Raw genomic sequence first — 14,229 nt, 5'->3', positions numbered from 1 at the left:
TAGCTTAGCCTCCACTAAGTAAGGTGTCATAAATGGGTAGGTAAGGTAAGGTTAAGTTTCTTTTACCTGAAAAGGGTAACCGAACACCTGACCGAGAGGACCAATCAGAGAACTGGATTGTTTAAAGTCAGGGGCGGGAATTTGTATACTCGGGGTCTTGTGTGTTTTCTTAGCTATGAGGAAACATCTTTTCAAATTCTCTCCTAATACTTCTTCTAAACATCTGTAAGTACCCAGGAACACGCAAAAGTAATTCAGCTATGATGGTCTTTGGGGTGTATTAACCTGTATGTAATTTTGTTTGTGCTGGTTAATTGGCTATCTTTTAAATCAGACTGTTTCTTTATATTTTCTTATAAGCAAGAGCCTGTATTGAGTTTCTTAATGCAAAGATGATTGTTATATATTTCTTTCTTTTTCTATAAAGTTTCTTTTTTAAAAACCTGTGAAAGTCTTTCCTAGGGAGGCAAAGGGAAAGCCAGGCTGTGGCTATTTTCCTATTGGGTCCAGGGAAAGAGCAGACTACGGGGAAAAGAGACGAAGAATTCTCTCTGTTCTCTGGTGGTTACAGTTTTCCACTCATTCCTGGAGCAAGGGGGGTGGCAGAGCCCAGCTGTGGGTATTTTGCATTGTGGGGATCAGGCCCCATAGATTAATTCCTGATCTGGTGGCAGCGAGAATATCCAAGCTGGTAGTGAGCTTGGGGGAGTTTCAGGTAAGCCCCCAAACTTTGGACGCAAAAGTCCAGGTTTGGGACAGGACCAGATTGGTGGACACTAAAGTCCAGGTCTGGGACTGGACGGCTAGATTACCACAAAGGGTCAATAAATCTCTTACTTTTCTGTATTTTTCAGAAGCTTTTCTAAATACAAAGTTAAAAAAAAGCATTATTTTTGGTGTGCAGGTCATGTTTAATGCAAAGGTTTTGTGAATGAGGCCTATCAATATTGTACATTCCTCATCACTCTCTTGGGTAGATTTCAGTGTTTTTTTAGAACATTGACCTCCACTAAGTATCCTTGTCTGACAGCAGAGCTGAACTTTTCATCAGCATGACTCTGCACAAAGCTTGCTGCATTGCAGATACTCATGTGATCAAAAGCAAGCAAGTATACCTACACACATACATTCTTGCTAAATGTCCCTCAGGGGTTGGAAGAATTTCCCAGTAGATAATATTTCACTACTGTTGTTCTCCTCTCCCCCTTTCATCCATTTTTCTTGTCAGGTGTAATATGTCTGGTTGTCAGTTCATGGCTCTGTGATTTTAAAATGGTCTTGTTCCTCTTTTATGTCATTTCACAAATTATTCTGGTAATTTTCAATTATTTGCAACCACTCTGTGCATTTAACTTAATGTTGGATCCCATAATTATTTTATCTGTTTGATCTAACACATCTGTACTGTGCTGATACATTAGGCATTTCCTTTCTTAAAGATTACACATTTTGAAAATGAATAGGGAGGAGAATCAAATACTTCACAAAAATGGGCCAAAATCTGCTCTCTAAAACAACTCTCATTGTTATTAATGGGGTTGCACTGGGAGAATTAAGAGCAGAATTTGACCAAATATCTGTTCGTTAAGTATATTCAGTTAGGGTGAAATTCAACCATCACAAAAGCATGTAAGAATCTATAAAAGGCCTCTGATGGGGTGGAACTGCTGTCTGCATCAAGGGCGTGTTATGGGGGCAGGACATGGAATTCAAGTACATCACAATTAGACTGAATACACAACTAGACTGCTTTGCCTTTGTATATATGCTTCATGATAGTCTAAGGACTTATCTCATGCTATTTCTCAATATAGCGTGGAAAATGAAGATCGTACTAAAAGTAAAATAAACTTTAACTGGGAGAGATTGCACATATGTAGTATTTTCTATATCTCTTTCTTATTAGATGACTGGTTTAATAAATTAATGTCGATCATACCATAAACAGCATAAGATGTACAGGATGAGCAATATGGCTGAGTGAGTGTTTCTGGTGAAACCTTAATTTTGCATGTTAAATAGTAATACTCTGAGAAATCACATGAGAAAAGATTGCATCGTAGGAACCCATTTAGCAGTCCTTATTCATAAGAGCAGTCCCACTGAAGCCAATGGGAGTTTGTCTGGCTGTGGAGTGAGTGAAAACTGAGTAAGCACATCAAGAGTTAGCCCTATAAAAGTAAATTGCATATTAAAAGCTAGAAAAGCCATGCACTGTAATCTGTGTGCTGTATGCAGGTGTTTTCTGCTCATTTCTGGTGCTGATTGCTCTTTTAGTCAGAAATGTCTGCATCATTTAGGGTGCATTCAGCCTGAACCATTCCAATTGAGTAAATCTGCAGAATTTACCAACATATCTAAGCTCTAACATCATGAAAGGAGCCATTCTCTTCCAGGAGAGTGGTTTGGAGTTATCTCCAAGAAGTATTACCTGTGCTTCAGAACCTGAAGACATTAACTCCATTGTGGGCTTTGTCTTTCCATACCCCCTGCAAGTTGGGGTACTCTTATTATTTATTAAACTTGCCGCAGACCAGGTCACCAATGTACCTCTTCAGGTTCACAGCTTTAAATCAAAACAAAACAAAACAATCCTGCTTTCCACTGAATTTGCTGCCTCTCCAGCTACAGAAAGCAATGTATCATCAATTATTATTAAGGCTCATGAAGGTGTCTGGTTTTATGGAGGGGACAGTGTCACCATTTAAAATTTTTTAACTAGTTTTGCATTAAAAACCCAAATTTTCTCCAATTCCAACAAAATTCCATTTTGTATGAGTGCTCTCTAGCCAGAGGAGAATTTAGGGCAAATTTTGATGTCAGAAAAGAGGTGTCTAAATGGTCATTTAAAATAAAGGTATAAATTTTAAGACTTAGTCACCTTCTCAGGCAGAGTTCCATTTCAGAGGGATTTCAAATGCTCAGCACCTCTCAGGATTGAGCACATAGTGAAATGAACCATAAAGACAGCAGGAAATTCTTTTTGTATCTGAATCATACAATGGAGACTTTCGCCCCTTTGCTGTCCAAAGGACATTTGACATACAAATATCAAAATGACATGGGTATGCCCCAATGCTTGAATATACACTGAGATTTTAAGGATATTCAGTAGGTACTATCTGATAATCCATGTCCCCTGAATTACACCAGCTATGGGGTCCAAGGAGTTAAAAAACTCCCTAGTTGAAGTTAATTGACCAAAGATAATTGCTTTAAAAGCCAGCAAGTGTTCCATCTACCACTCAAAGCCATTAAAAGGTAGCATGAACCTTTTGTGCCTTTATTACTTTACTTATAACCTGTAGCCCAGCACAGATCCCACCACTCAATGGCACAAGCCCTACTCAAAGAACTCTTCTACATAAAGTTCTAAACACAAAATAAATAACATTAAACTCACCTGTAAAATAAATGCCATGTATACAAATGTCAAATTTTAAAATGGAAGAGACACGCTCCATTAAAACTGAATGTAAGCGTTCTTTTACTTCTCTTGAGAAACAGGGAAACAAAGAGAAAATCTTTGGACTTTATTATTTGCCAGTTGAGCCAAATTGATGATGCAATTAATGGAAAAACCTCTTGGTAATGCATGAGAAAATCTGTCGCTTACCAGTCAAAATGAAATGTAAATGATATTGACAACAGGAAATTAATTGTTTCAACATTTTTTGTATGCCCTTAGGCAAGGTCTGAAAGAGGCAAGAGATGTACATTCTCCCTTTAAACATCCCATTGGGAATATGCCTAAAAGACACACAGGTTTCATTAATTTTTCTGTGGTGTCTCCTCCATGTTGTGGAATCCCTCTTTTTGAGAGGCCCCAGAGCCAGCAGGGAAAATCTCTGCATCTTGACTCCATTGGAGCTGCATTGTCTGGGAGCCAGAAATGTAGAGGTGAAAGGCCTATTGAGGGTATTGAAACCAATCTAGAGCTGCAAAGCCTTCATTCAGTTATGCCTGTTCTCTGGGAGATCCTCTCTCTCACTCTCTTGAGAGAGAATACAACAGTAAAATGCCCATATTGTATGAGGGAATATATATAACAGCCATATTGTATGAGGGAAAAGGACAGTCTTATGACCAAAAAGCTAAGGACTAAGAGTTGGGAGATCTTGGTTCCTTTCCCAGGTCAGACACAGACTTGCTCAATGACTTCGCACAAGTCTGTGTGCCTCAATTTTCCCATTTCTTAGGTCACTGGAGTGAGATTTATTTTGTTAATATTTATAAAGGGCTTTGAAATCCTTAGATGAAAGTTGCATATAAGTACAAAGAATATGACAATTTAAAATACATTAAAAATGCCCTCTGCTTTCCATTTAAGGTATAATGTGCTGTACAAACATTAGCTAATTAATCATTGTAACACTTTTGTGCAGTAGGGATATATTATTACCCCCATTTAACACAGTGTGAAATCCTGGCTGCATTGAAATCAATGGCAAAATTCTCATTGACTTTAATAGAGGCAGGATTTTACCCTACACATCTTGCCCAACGTCACACAGCAAGTGTGTGGTACAGCTGGGATTGGTACCCACCAGTTGGTAGCTCTTTGTTCTGTAAGCACATTGCCGACTTTAAAAAGAGCCTTAAATTAGGTTTATCAGCTAGCAGCCTTAACTCCCAGCCAACAAATGCAGTCTGCAATCTGGCAGCCCTGTCTCCTCCAATATTCTCTATCCTGGACAGGCAAACTGAAGGGAAGTAAGTGGGAGAACGATAGTGAGGTGAAAACCTTAACGCAACCTGATACTTCTTCATCCTGTAATTGTGTTGGTTCCTGCCATGTTGTTTTAGAAAAATTCTCAAGACACTTGTTTCCTGTCCTTTCTAAAAACAGATTGATGAGGCAGTTACATTATTCTTTAATGGAGTCTTAGCTAAATGGTTTCTGACTGCAGTAAGTTGCCCTTTCTGCTTGTTCACACACTAACACAAATGGCCCCTTTGTTTCTGTCTGATACTAGGCACTAGGTTTAACTCCCAGGCTGTCTCCAGAGCCCTTATTTCACCTCCACTAATCAGCATGGATTCTATTAACCCATTGAAAGCCACACATGGAGAGCCTGGACTACTGCTGAACCTATTGCAACTGATTTGGTGTAACAAAAAGTAACAATCTGTATGAATTAAGCAAGGCACATGATACAACTAAAAAAATAGGCAAGAAAGAAAAGAAAATACTGGTCCTAAACAGTTTTAAAATAGTATGAAACACTTTGAAAATACAGTTTCAGGCTATTTATACTTTTTGTACATAGAATATCAGGGTTGGAAGGGACCTCAGGAGGTCATCTAGTCCAACTTGCTGCTCACAGCAGGACCAATCCCCAGACAGATTTTTACCCCAGTTCCCTAAATGGCCCCCTCAAGGACTGAGCTCACAACCCTGGGTTTAGCAGGCCAGTGCTCTAACCACTGAGCTATCTCTCCCAGCAGTTATAAAATGCACTGATGTTTATTTTTTTATATGGTGCCAAACACATGTCAGTTGCTTTACAAACACAGATCCCAGATCTGTCTGTGTGCATCCAATTGCAAGGTTGGGATCATAAGTTTGGCCTCTATCTGACACTTTACAAATACTAAGGGTCAGATCTGTGATGGGTTAGATCACAGAACCCCCCCTTGGGAGCTGACACCTGATGTGCCAAGACTACCTCTGCTCCTGCTTTCCCTACCAGCTTGGGACCCCAGCACCCTGTCTTGCTGAGCCAGACATGCCAGTCTGCTCCAACACAGAACCACGGTTTGAATTACTTGCCCCAAAGCTGCAGACTTAATTGAAAGCAGCTAACAGAAGTGTTCTTATCTATAACATTCAGATGCCCAACTCCCAATAGGGTCTAAACCCAAATAAATCCGTTTTACCCTGTATAAAGATTATATAGGGTAAACTTATAAATTGTTCACCCTCTATAACACTGATAGAGAAATCCCCCCTCCCCAAGTATTAATACATACTCTGGATTAATTTCTAAGTAAAAAGTGATTTTATTAAATATAGAAAGTAGGATTTAAGTGGTTCCAAGTAGTAACAGACAGAACAAAGTGAATTACTAAGTAAAATAAAATAGAACACACAAGTCTATGTCTAAGAAACTTAATACAAATAACACCTCACCAGATCTAGTAAGCTTCCTTTTACAGACTAGTCTCCTGCTATTCTAGGTCTAGCAATCACTCACACCCCCTGTAGGTATTGTCCTCTGTTCCAGCTTCTTTGAGATATCTTTGGGGGTGGAGAGGCTCTTTCTTTAGCCAGCTGAAGGCAAAATGGAGGGATCTCCCATGGGCTTAAATAGACTTTCTCTTGTGGATGGAGACCCCCTCCTCTTTCCTATGCAAAGTCCAGCTCCAAGATGGAGTTCTGAAGTCACCTGGACAAGTCACATATCCATGCATGACTCACAGTTTTTACAGGCAGAAGCCATTGCCCACGTGGTATCTTGAATGGTTCCAGGAAGACATCTTATGTGGATTGGAGCATTCCAAGATGCATTGTTCCTTAAGTGCTTCCTGATTGGGTTCAGTGTGTGACATATTCCTTTACTTCCCACCTCCATAAATAGGTGCTAATCACACACTGCAGGGAGAATGCTACCCACAAAAAGGATGAGCATAAAGGAGGAGTGAGCCTCATAACAAATATATAGCTTGATTTTCCATTTCTTCAATGAAGCCTTGCACCAACTTTGAAATGGATTCTGGCAGCAAAATAAGAATTTATAATATTTAATCCTTTGTCAAATAGATACATAGATGTGAATTTCTTCATATGAAGCCACTTGAGCATTTTGGGAGCTATCAGATGAACATTATCCTCCCTATGGAATGAGTGGCTAGTGTGAGATAGATAATCTGGGGAAAATCAATGTAGAATCTACCTTCCTGCAAGTGAAAATGAAATTCATCTGTACCTGCTATGTTTCCAATGTTCAAAGAGCCAATGTTCCATTTTAGATTAAAGAAAACTACTTAATAAAAAAGGACGAAGTCTCCAAGAAGGAGAAAGTAGGGTGTGTCTCATTCTGTAAGAACTTCCAGTTCAAATCCTTTCACAGCCCTGCTCTCCAGCAGGCACAGACTTTATATACTTCAAGGTGCAAATACAGAAAACTGAATCAGAGCTGTATATGCCATAGGGCAAACCTGTTATTTTCTCCACATATGAAATATTTGACTCCATTTTGCAAAGTCTGTTTGAGTAACCTCTTTAAAATTAAGTGGCTGATACATCATGCTGCAACAAGGGTAAATGTATTGTGTATATCCTGCAGGATGAGTTATCTCACCCAGAGCACCCTACAGAACCAGCTGCTGCAGAAGAAGAGCTCCCAGCAGAAGCCATAAAAGCCAGTAGAGAGGTAAAGTCCAGACTCAAACCAGCTAACCCTAGAATCCTTAGCTGGTCCAGGGTTTTTCTCACGATCTATCATATGTACATTTTGTGTACCTTTTTGTTCTCATGAAAATGAAAGACTAACGTAGTCTTTAACTAAGCATAGGTAAGCAAGTGATGTGCAAGCCTCCTTAAAAAAGTCTTCTAATGCACCTTTAACCTTACCTGCACCACCCTAGGAGTTATATTTCTGGATCTTCCCCACACCCACCATTCTATCAGTGCACCTCAGTGCTGCTGCACAAAGGACTTACATGCTAGTCCTGGGTCTCTCTGACTCAATGCTGCAGGATTCTATGGTTTTATGACCAACTTAAATGGAGATTAGGCTAAGAATCACCAAACTAAATTTCACTAGGAACGTGAGCTAGACTAGGAATGTGTATGATTCTCAAAGGGGAAAGGATAACTCACTAACCTTCTGTATCACCTATAGTCCCTATCTTCTTATGGCCTATTTTTACTGTGACGATCAACCTTGGTAATCTGTGTTTTCCTATTATAAACATTCTGTTTGAAATATTACTCCATTTTCTTGTCTTGCTTCTCTTGCAGGGTGAAAATAAGCCAGTTAATCAATTTCAGGACAATTAGTGTGAACATGAAAATTCCAGGAGTACACACTGAAATGTTAGTAGACACCATAGTAGGGAAATCATCCTTCCCATAGACTAACTACTTTCAGCGCTACAGCCTTTCACTTGCCTCGCTAACATATCGTACAATATATGTATGTCAGACTCTTGATTCTATGTATATGGCAACTGTTCACTACCGTCTGTCTCTCTCTAAGCATCTCTAGCTCCTTTGTGGCTTTTTACCTTCCCATCTTTGAGTGTTCTGACTGTCTGGTTTGTTAGCAAATGACATATTGCGGTTAAAATCACTGGTCAATGTCTTATCTCCATTTGCATCAGCACTTGGAATCCCTAGGTATGATGACAATGATTTTTTTTTTTAAACTACAAAATAAAAGTGTTTGAACTACTTTTTCCTTTGTCTTATCAGTCTCTTTTATATGTAAAAGTTGTTTTAAGCATTAATGGTCTTGAGCTGAGTTTCAAAGCTGAAAACATTTCCAGAAGTGCGCACTTTGGTGCTCTAAGAATTAACTGTCAAAAGGAGAAATAATCCAGTAGTCTGCTCCACGTCACCAATGAAATGAGGGGGGAGGGTCTGAAATCCTTAGAAGTACCCCTTACTGGGCAAGGGTGCGAGGACCGGGGTGGCTCCAGGCCCTAGCACACTAAGCGCGTGCTTGGGGCGGCATGCCGCGGGGGGTGCTCTGCTGGTTGCCGGAAGGGCGGCAGGCAGGGTGCCTTCAGCAGCATGCCTGCGGAGGGTCCGCTGGTCCCACGGCTTCAGTGGACCTCCCGCAGGCGGAGCCCTGCGAAGCTGCGGGACCAGCGGACCCTCCGCAGGCATGCCTGTGGGAGGTCCATCGGAGCCACGGGACCGGCGAGCGGCAGAGCACCCCCTGCAGCATGATGCCGTGCTTGGGGCGATGAAATGTCTAGAGCTGTCCCTGGCGAGGACTGAAATCATTAAGGGGAAAATCCCTTCAAACGGGAAAGGAGAAGAGCACTTGAAATCCTCAGCAGGAATCACACCTTGATATGTGGCTCAGTGTGGTCTGAAATGTTCAGGGAGATATTCTTCTGGGAATAGAGGATGAGGAGTGTTGAAAATGTCAAAGGTGTTTACTTCCAGAATAATACATAAATCATTAATAATAATATCTGTCTCTTAGCTAGAGTTTTTCATCTGTATATCTCAAAGCACTTTAGAAAGGTGGTCAGTAACATGGGGTCTGAAATGCTCAGAGAGGGTAAATGTTTCTGCAACTCCCCCTGATAACCACAAAATATAACATAAAAGTAACTACAGGTAAGCACGGCACATGGATGCAGTAGGCATTCTTTTATAGATGTAATACCTCCATGCAGCCAGTCAAATAATATTTGGATACTTGATTTCTGCTGGAATACATGCTAACTCTGGAAATGTGAGCTATTTACTCCACATAGCCTACAGGCTCTTTTTGAGCTGGTACTAATTAATAGCACAGCTCTGCATTTGTCCTGTTTGGTTGTTTTTTGTTTTTGTTTTGTTTTTGAACCAATAACGGAGTCTTTGGAGTCATTCTGGTCTAGCCCTTCTTTGTGGCTGAAGTATAGTTGCCATCTATCACCACCCTCATTAGCCACAAAGACTGTAATGGCCTAATATTACCCCAGAGCAGTTGCTAAATTAATGAAGAATGGCTCAACCTCTTCCTTATGGTTAATGATGCAGCTAGGTGGAGATTTTCCCTTGTGAATATACCCTTGCTAGAGCTCCATGTAAGACCAACTGGAGGAGAGAGGGTTCAGACAGAACTAGCAAAAAGCATGTTGGTCCTATTTCTGTATTCAAGCCCTGTGTTATTTATTCCATCACCAACATAACCTGAAAAATTTCGCTTGATCTAATAGGTTTGTGTTTATATAATGGACAGATAGAATAAAATTAAGTAACTGATATCCACCAACCCAGTGGATTAAAAACTGCTCTGCTGTTGTCATAAACAGACAGGATTATTGTAAACTGAATCATCCTGATGTCAGAGGCGCATCATAAATGCCTTAAGGAGAACTACCAGTGTAATGAGAACACATAGGCAAGTATGTGTTACAACAGAAAGCCAGTCATTGAATAGCAAATTCTCTCAAAGGTGCCGAAGGCACAATGGAGGAGGAAATCCTTTGGCCTGGATTTAAATTATTCCAACTGAAAGTGAATGAGAGAAAATTGATCCAGAGTTATCTTCCCAGCAGCAGAAAATGTGGCGATTGATAGATGTTAAGGTCAGAAAGGACCATTATGTGCATCTAATCACACCTCCTGTATAACTCAGGCCCTAGAATGTCACCAAGTGGTTCCTTCAGCCAGCCAGCCATAAGATGTGATTGAGCCAGAGCACATCTTTTGGAATGACATCCACATGTATTAGAGTCAGCTTGCTAACAGAAAATCTTTCTTCTGCAGTGACGTGGGGTTAAGGGACATGGAGGAAAAGACATGGAGGCTGTGACTAAATAGAGCAGCGAGGCCAGGATTACTGGGACTAGGTCCCAGGACTGACTCTCAGAAGACCTGCCATATTCTATTCCTGACTTTGGAACCATGAGCGAGGCACTGCACTGCTGGGTGCCTCAGTTTCCCCAACTATCAAATAGAGCTAATCAAGGTTTTGTTTGTTTTCCCCATTTTACAGGGTAGGAAACCAAGACACAGTTGGGACCTGTCTATACTACAAGTCTGTAGTGCATTTGTAAGCTGCTGGCCCCCCACATGTTGTTCAGAGCCTATAGACAACACAGCTCGTAAAGGTGTGTTGTTCTGTGCTTATCTCTTATGTACCAGAAAGGCTGGATGGCCTTTTCTCACTGTGCTGTGGGGAGCAGGTCCTGGGTACTAAGGGTCTGAAGAAGCTCTCAAGGATTAATTTTTTAAAAATATTTTTTATCAATGAATTGGGAGAAAACATACAATCACTGGGTGACAAAATACTGGCAGAATGGTAATTACTGATGAGGAGAGGGCAGTGATACAGAGCAATCTGGCTCATTCGGCAAGATGGGCCCATTCAAAGAAAACAAGTTTGACCAGAGCCAAATGCAAGGTCCTATAGCTAGCAACAAGGCATGTCGGCCACACCTACAGAATGGAGAAGTGTATCCAGGAAAGCAGTGACTCTGAAAAGGATTTAGGGGCCACAGTTGAGAAGACACTCAACATGAGCTCCCAGTGTGATGCTCTGGTGAACAGGGCTAAAGCCATCGAGGTCTGAGCAGAGCCATGAGTAGGATAGGGAGGTGACACAGTATCAGTGAGACTGATATTGGAATACTGCATCCAGTTTTGGTGTCCTCATTTGAAAAAGATGTTGAGAAATTGGAGCTGGGGCAGCAAAGAGCTGCCAGATGTTCTGAGGGCTAGAGAAAAATGCCTTCTAGTGAGTTATTGAAAGACCTCAACCTGTTTAGCTTATCAAAAGTCGAGTGAAAGGTGACTTCATTGAAATGTTGAAGTGCCTTAATGGAGAGGAAATACTGGGTATTAAAGAGCTCTTTAATCTAGCAGAGAAAGGCATAACAAGACCCAATGGCTGGAAGGTGAAAAGAGACAAATTCATATGACAAATAAGGCACAAAAGAGATGATTCACCATAGGAACAAGCTACCAAGTGAAGTGGTGGAGTCTCCATCTCTTGATGTCATTTAGTGAAGACTGGATGCCTTACTGGAATGTGTTTGCCCAAAAAGTAGCTACTGTGGAATACAGGAGGCCTGTGATATGCAGGGGGTCAGATTAGATGCTCTAATGGTCTCTTCTGGTCATAAAGTCTACTAATTTCTGAAAAGCTGAGTGTAGCACTGGGAGCAGCCTCTGATGTTTTACTGTCTAGCTCGCTTGCTTCCTAGAATGAACACTCATTGAGTGGGGTCATCCACAGGAGTAGCTCAAACCTCCAAAGTGTCTGGCACTGCAGAGGAGGGGTGGGTGTGGCAGTGATATCACAAAGGCCTTTTGCAGGATCTCAGCCTATGGGTCAAAGGTGGTGAACTCACAGAGGGATGCTGACATCAGCCAGGCAGGACATGGGCACAGGGCCAGGGAAACCCTGTGGCTTTGCTTCAGCAAGTCTCCTTCTCGAGGTCTCTCTTTGAGGACTGAGAGAGTATTGGGGTTCACATATTTGAGCATTAAGAGGAACCTCTCTCGAGTTTTCTCCTTCCCTTTTACTGATTTTACTCGAAAACAGACGTCCTTGTTTAGAAGGTAAACGCCTCCAAGAGGTCTGGAACCTCTTCAGTCTGATTCATCTGGTGACAGCTGAATTCTAGGCATGGAATACACTAGCTTAAGGTGGCAGAATTTTATTCCTCACCTAGGATTTTGTCCCTTAAAATCACTGGGGACATTAGGCTATGTCCTTTTTGTTTTACCCTTTTCTCCATCCATCCCTCCTTTCTCTTCCTCTCTTACTTATTTTGTCCTTTCCTCTGTTCCCCTCCCACCACCAGGAGGTAGGGGTGTGCGTGTATGCGTGCATGTGTGTGAGTCAGACACAGGGAGTGCTGTGCTGCTCCCATTGCGGGAGGTCCACCCAAAAATGTGGGACTGAAATAGTGCTTGGACAGTGATCCCCACTGGCAGGGCCGTCCTTACAATTTATGGTGCCCTAGGCGGGATTATTAAGCTGGTGCCCCTGTGCCTATCTTGCTATTAGCAACACAAACATAAGCTTACACTATTGGAAAACTTGCCACATGCATGTTATTAAAACCAGATTAACTTAATTAAGTACACTGTAATGCTGATGGACTAGCACTAAAGAGGTAGCACTAAAGAGATAGCACTATAGACAAAATTCTGATTTGACAGAATGATGCAAATAATATAATTTTTTTATTTTGTCAACATTTTATTGGAAATTTATATGAAGAGGTATTGAAACAAGGATTTGTTTTTAATTAAAAGCAATCTTTCTGGCTTGTTTGGCTGCAAAATCAGTAATAATGTCATTGTATGACAAAGACAAAGTGATGTCTTGGTATTGATATTGAAAGGATGCAATGACCATCAGTGTTTCCTGACTCTTGTAGAGCGGGAGTATGTTTTTTAATGAGCTTTGTTTTGAGAACTCATTCTTTTTTGGATGCTAGTGTTATAGGATTGTCAGCATTAGGCATCGGTGGCCAATGTCCTTAGGATATATTGTGCTAACAGTGTGCTGGTGATGAGCTAAACTGTACATTATCCATCACCGATTTTTGAATGTGGCACCATTGATGACAGCACTACATTCTTCCATACAGTTTAATATGTTACTTCAAAATCGATCGCCATGGTTTTCAGGAGGCTCTCTAGGTCAGGGTCCCAACTGGGTGCTCGGGGTGCCATGGGCCTCTGGGGCCTCTCAGTGCATTCCGCGTTTTACTGGCGGGCGGCCGAGCGTCTGCCAGCTAATGCCATAGAAATTCGGCGAGCATTTTGCTAGCAACGCCTCTGGATGGCCGTTGCCGGCCATCAGCCGTGTCATCCAGAGAGGCAATCGCAGTGCAATTTTTGCTTGGCAATTCGGTGGATTCTAGTCTACCCCACAGTCCTTCATCTGCGCGCCGCCAGACAAAAAGGTTGGGGACCACGCTCTAGGTTCTTGCTGTTGTCATTAGTTGTCTGTTTCCATATTTCATTGAATTTAGTTCTGCTCAGCACCTATCAGCTGAAGTGAATTGGAGCCCAGGCCTAACTAGTGGGTTGAGTGGTCAGCCAGGGTATCAGCGCGCAGCTGCTTCAGCCCTTGCCGGCCTGGGATTCCTTGGGGTCCCTAGGCCAGCAGTGGCTGCTGGTGGGGCCGGTGGCGGGATCCCAGGAGGCAAGGGGGCAGCAGCCGGAACCCCAGAGCAGTGGCGGGCTGAATCGCTCAGCCCACCGCTGCTGCACCAAAAACCAGCTCGTGTGCACCTGCTGACCTGCTCTATACGTTAGTAGGGAGATGAGCATATTGTGTTGGGAGGGCTCTATTTAGCAGTTGTTGGAGGGCGTCTATATGTAGCAGTAACGGGGCTATAGGAAATCAGGTCAACATTTTTGTTTCTGTGATGAACTGGCCATTTTCCCTTCCCATACCAAACTTATCACAAATAATTAACAAACTTAATTTTCTGTTTTTAGCTAAGATATTGATTTTTTTAAAAAAAATATTGAATTGATTCGGATTTGTGTAGCAAGCATTTTTGGGCAAACACATTTGTTAATGACAGTCTAAT

At 41.7% G+C, this 14,229-nt stretch overlaps 1 protein-coding gene across 1 annotated transcript in view; it reads left to right on the top strand.

Annotated features, from left to right (window-relative positions):
• Positions 1 to 8,402, top strand: part of SNCG (synuclein gamma) — a 52,821-nt gene extending 44,419 nt beyond the window's left edge. The window contains exons 4-5 of the mRNA XM_032780678.2: positions 7,290 to 7,376; positions 7,967 to 8,402. Of these exons, the coding sequence (XP_032636569.1) occupies positions 7,290 to 7,376; positions 7,967 to 8,005 (126 nt within the window). The 3' untranslated portion in view covers positions 8,006 to 8,402. The remainder of the gene's footprint in view (positions 1 to 7,289; positions 7,377 to 7,966) is intronic.
• The last annotated feature ends 5,827 nt before the right edge of the window (positions 8,403 to 14,229 follow it).

The sequence above is a fragment of the Chelonoidis abingdonii genome, chromosome 15, assembly GCF_003597395.2.
Source record: "Chelonoidis abingdonii isolate Lonesome George chromosome 15, CheloAbing_2.0, whole genome shotgun sequence".
Lineage (NCBI taxonomy): Eukaryota > Metazoa > Chordata > Testudines > Testudinidae > Chelonoidis > Chelonoidis abingdonii.
Note: the sequence above shows the minus strand (reverse complement) of the source record. Positions and strands in the feature narration are given on the sequence as shown.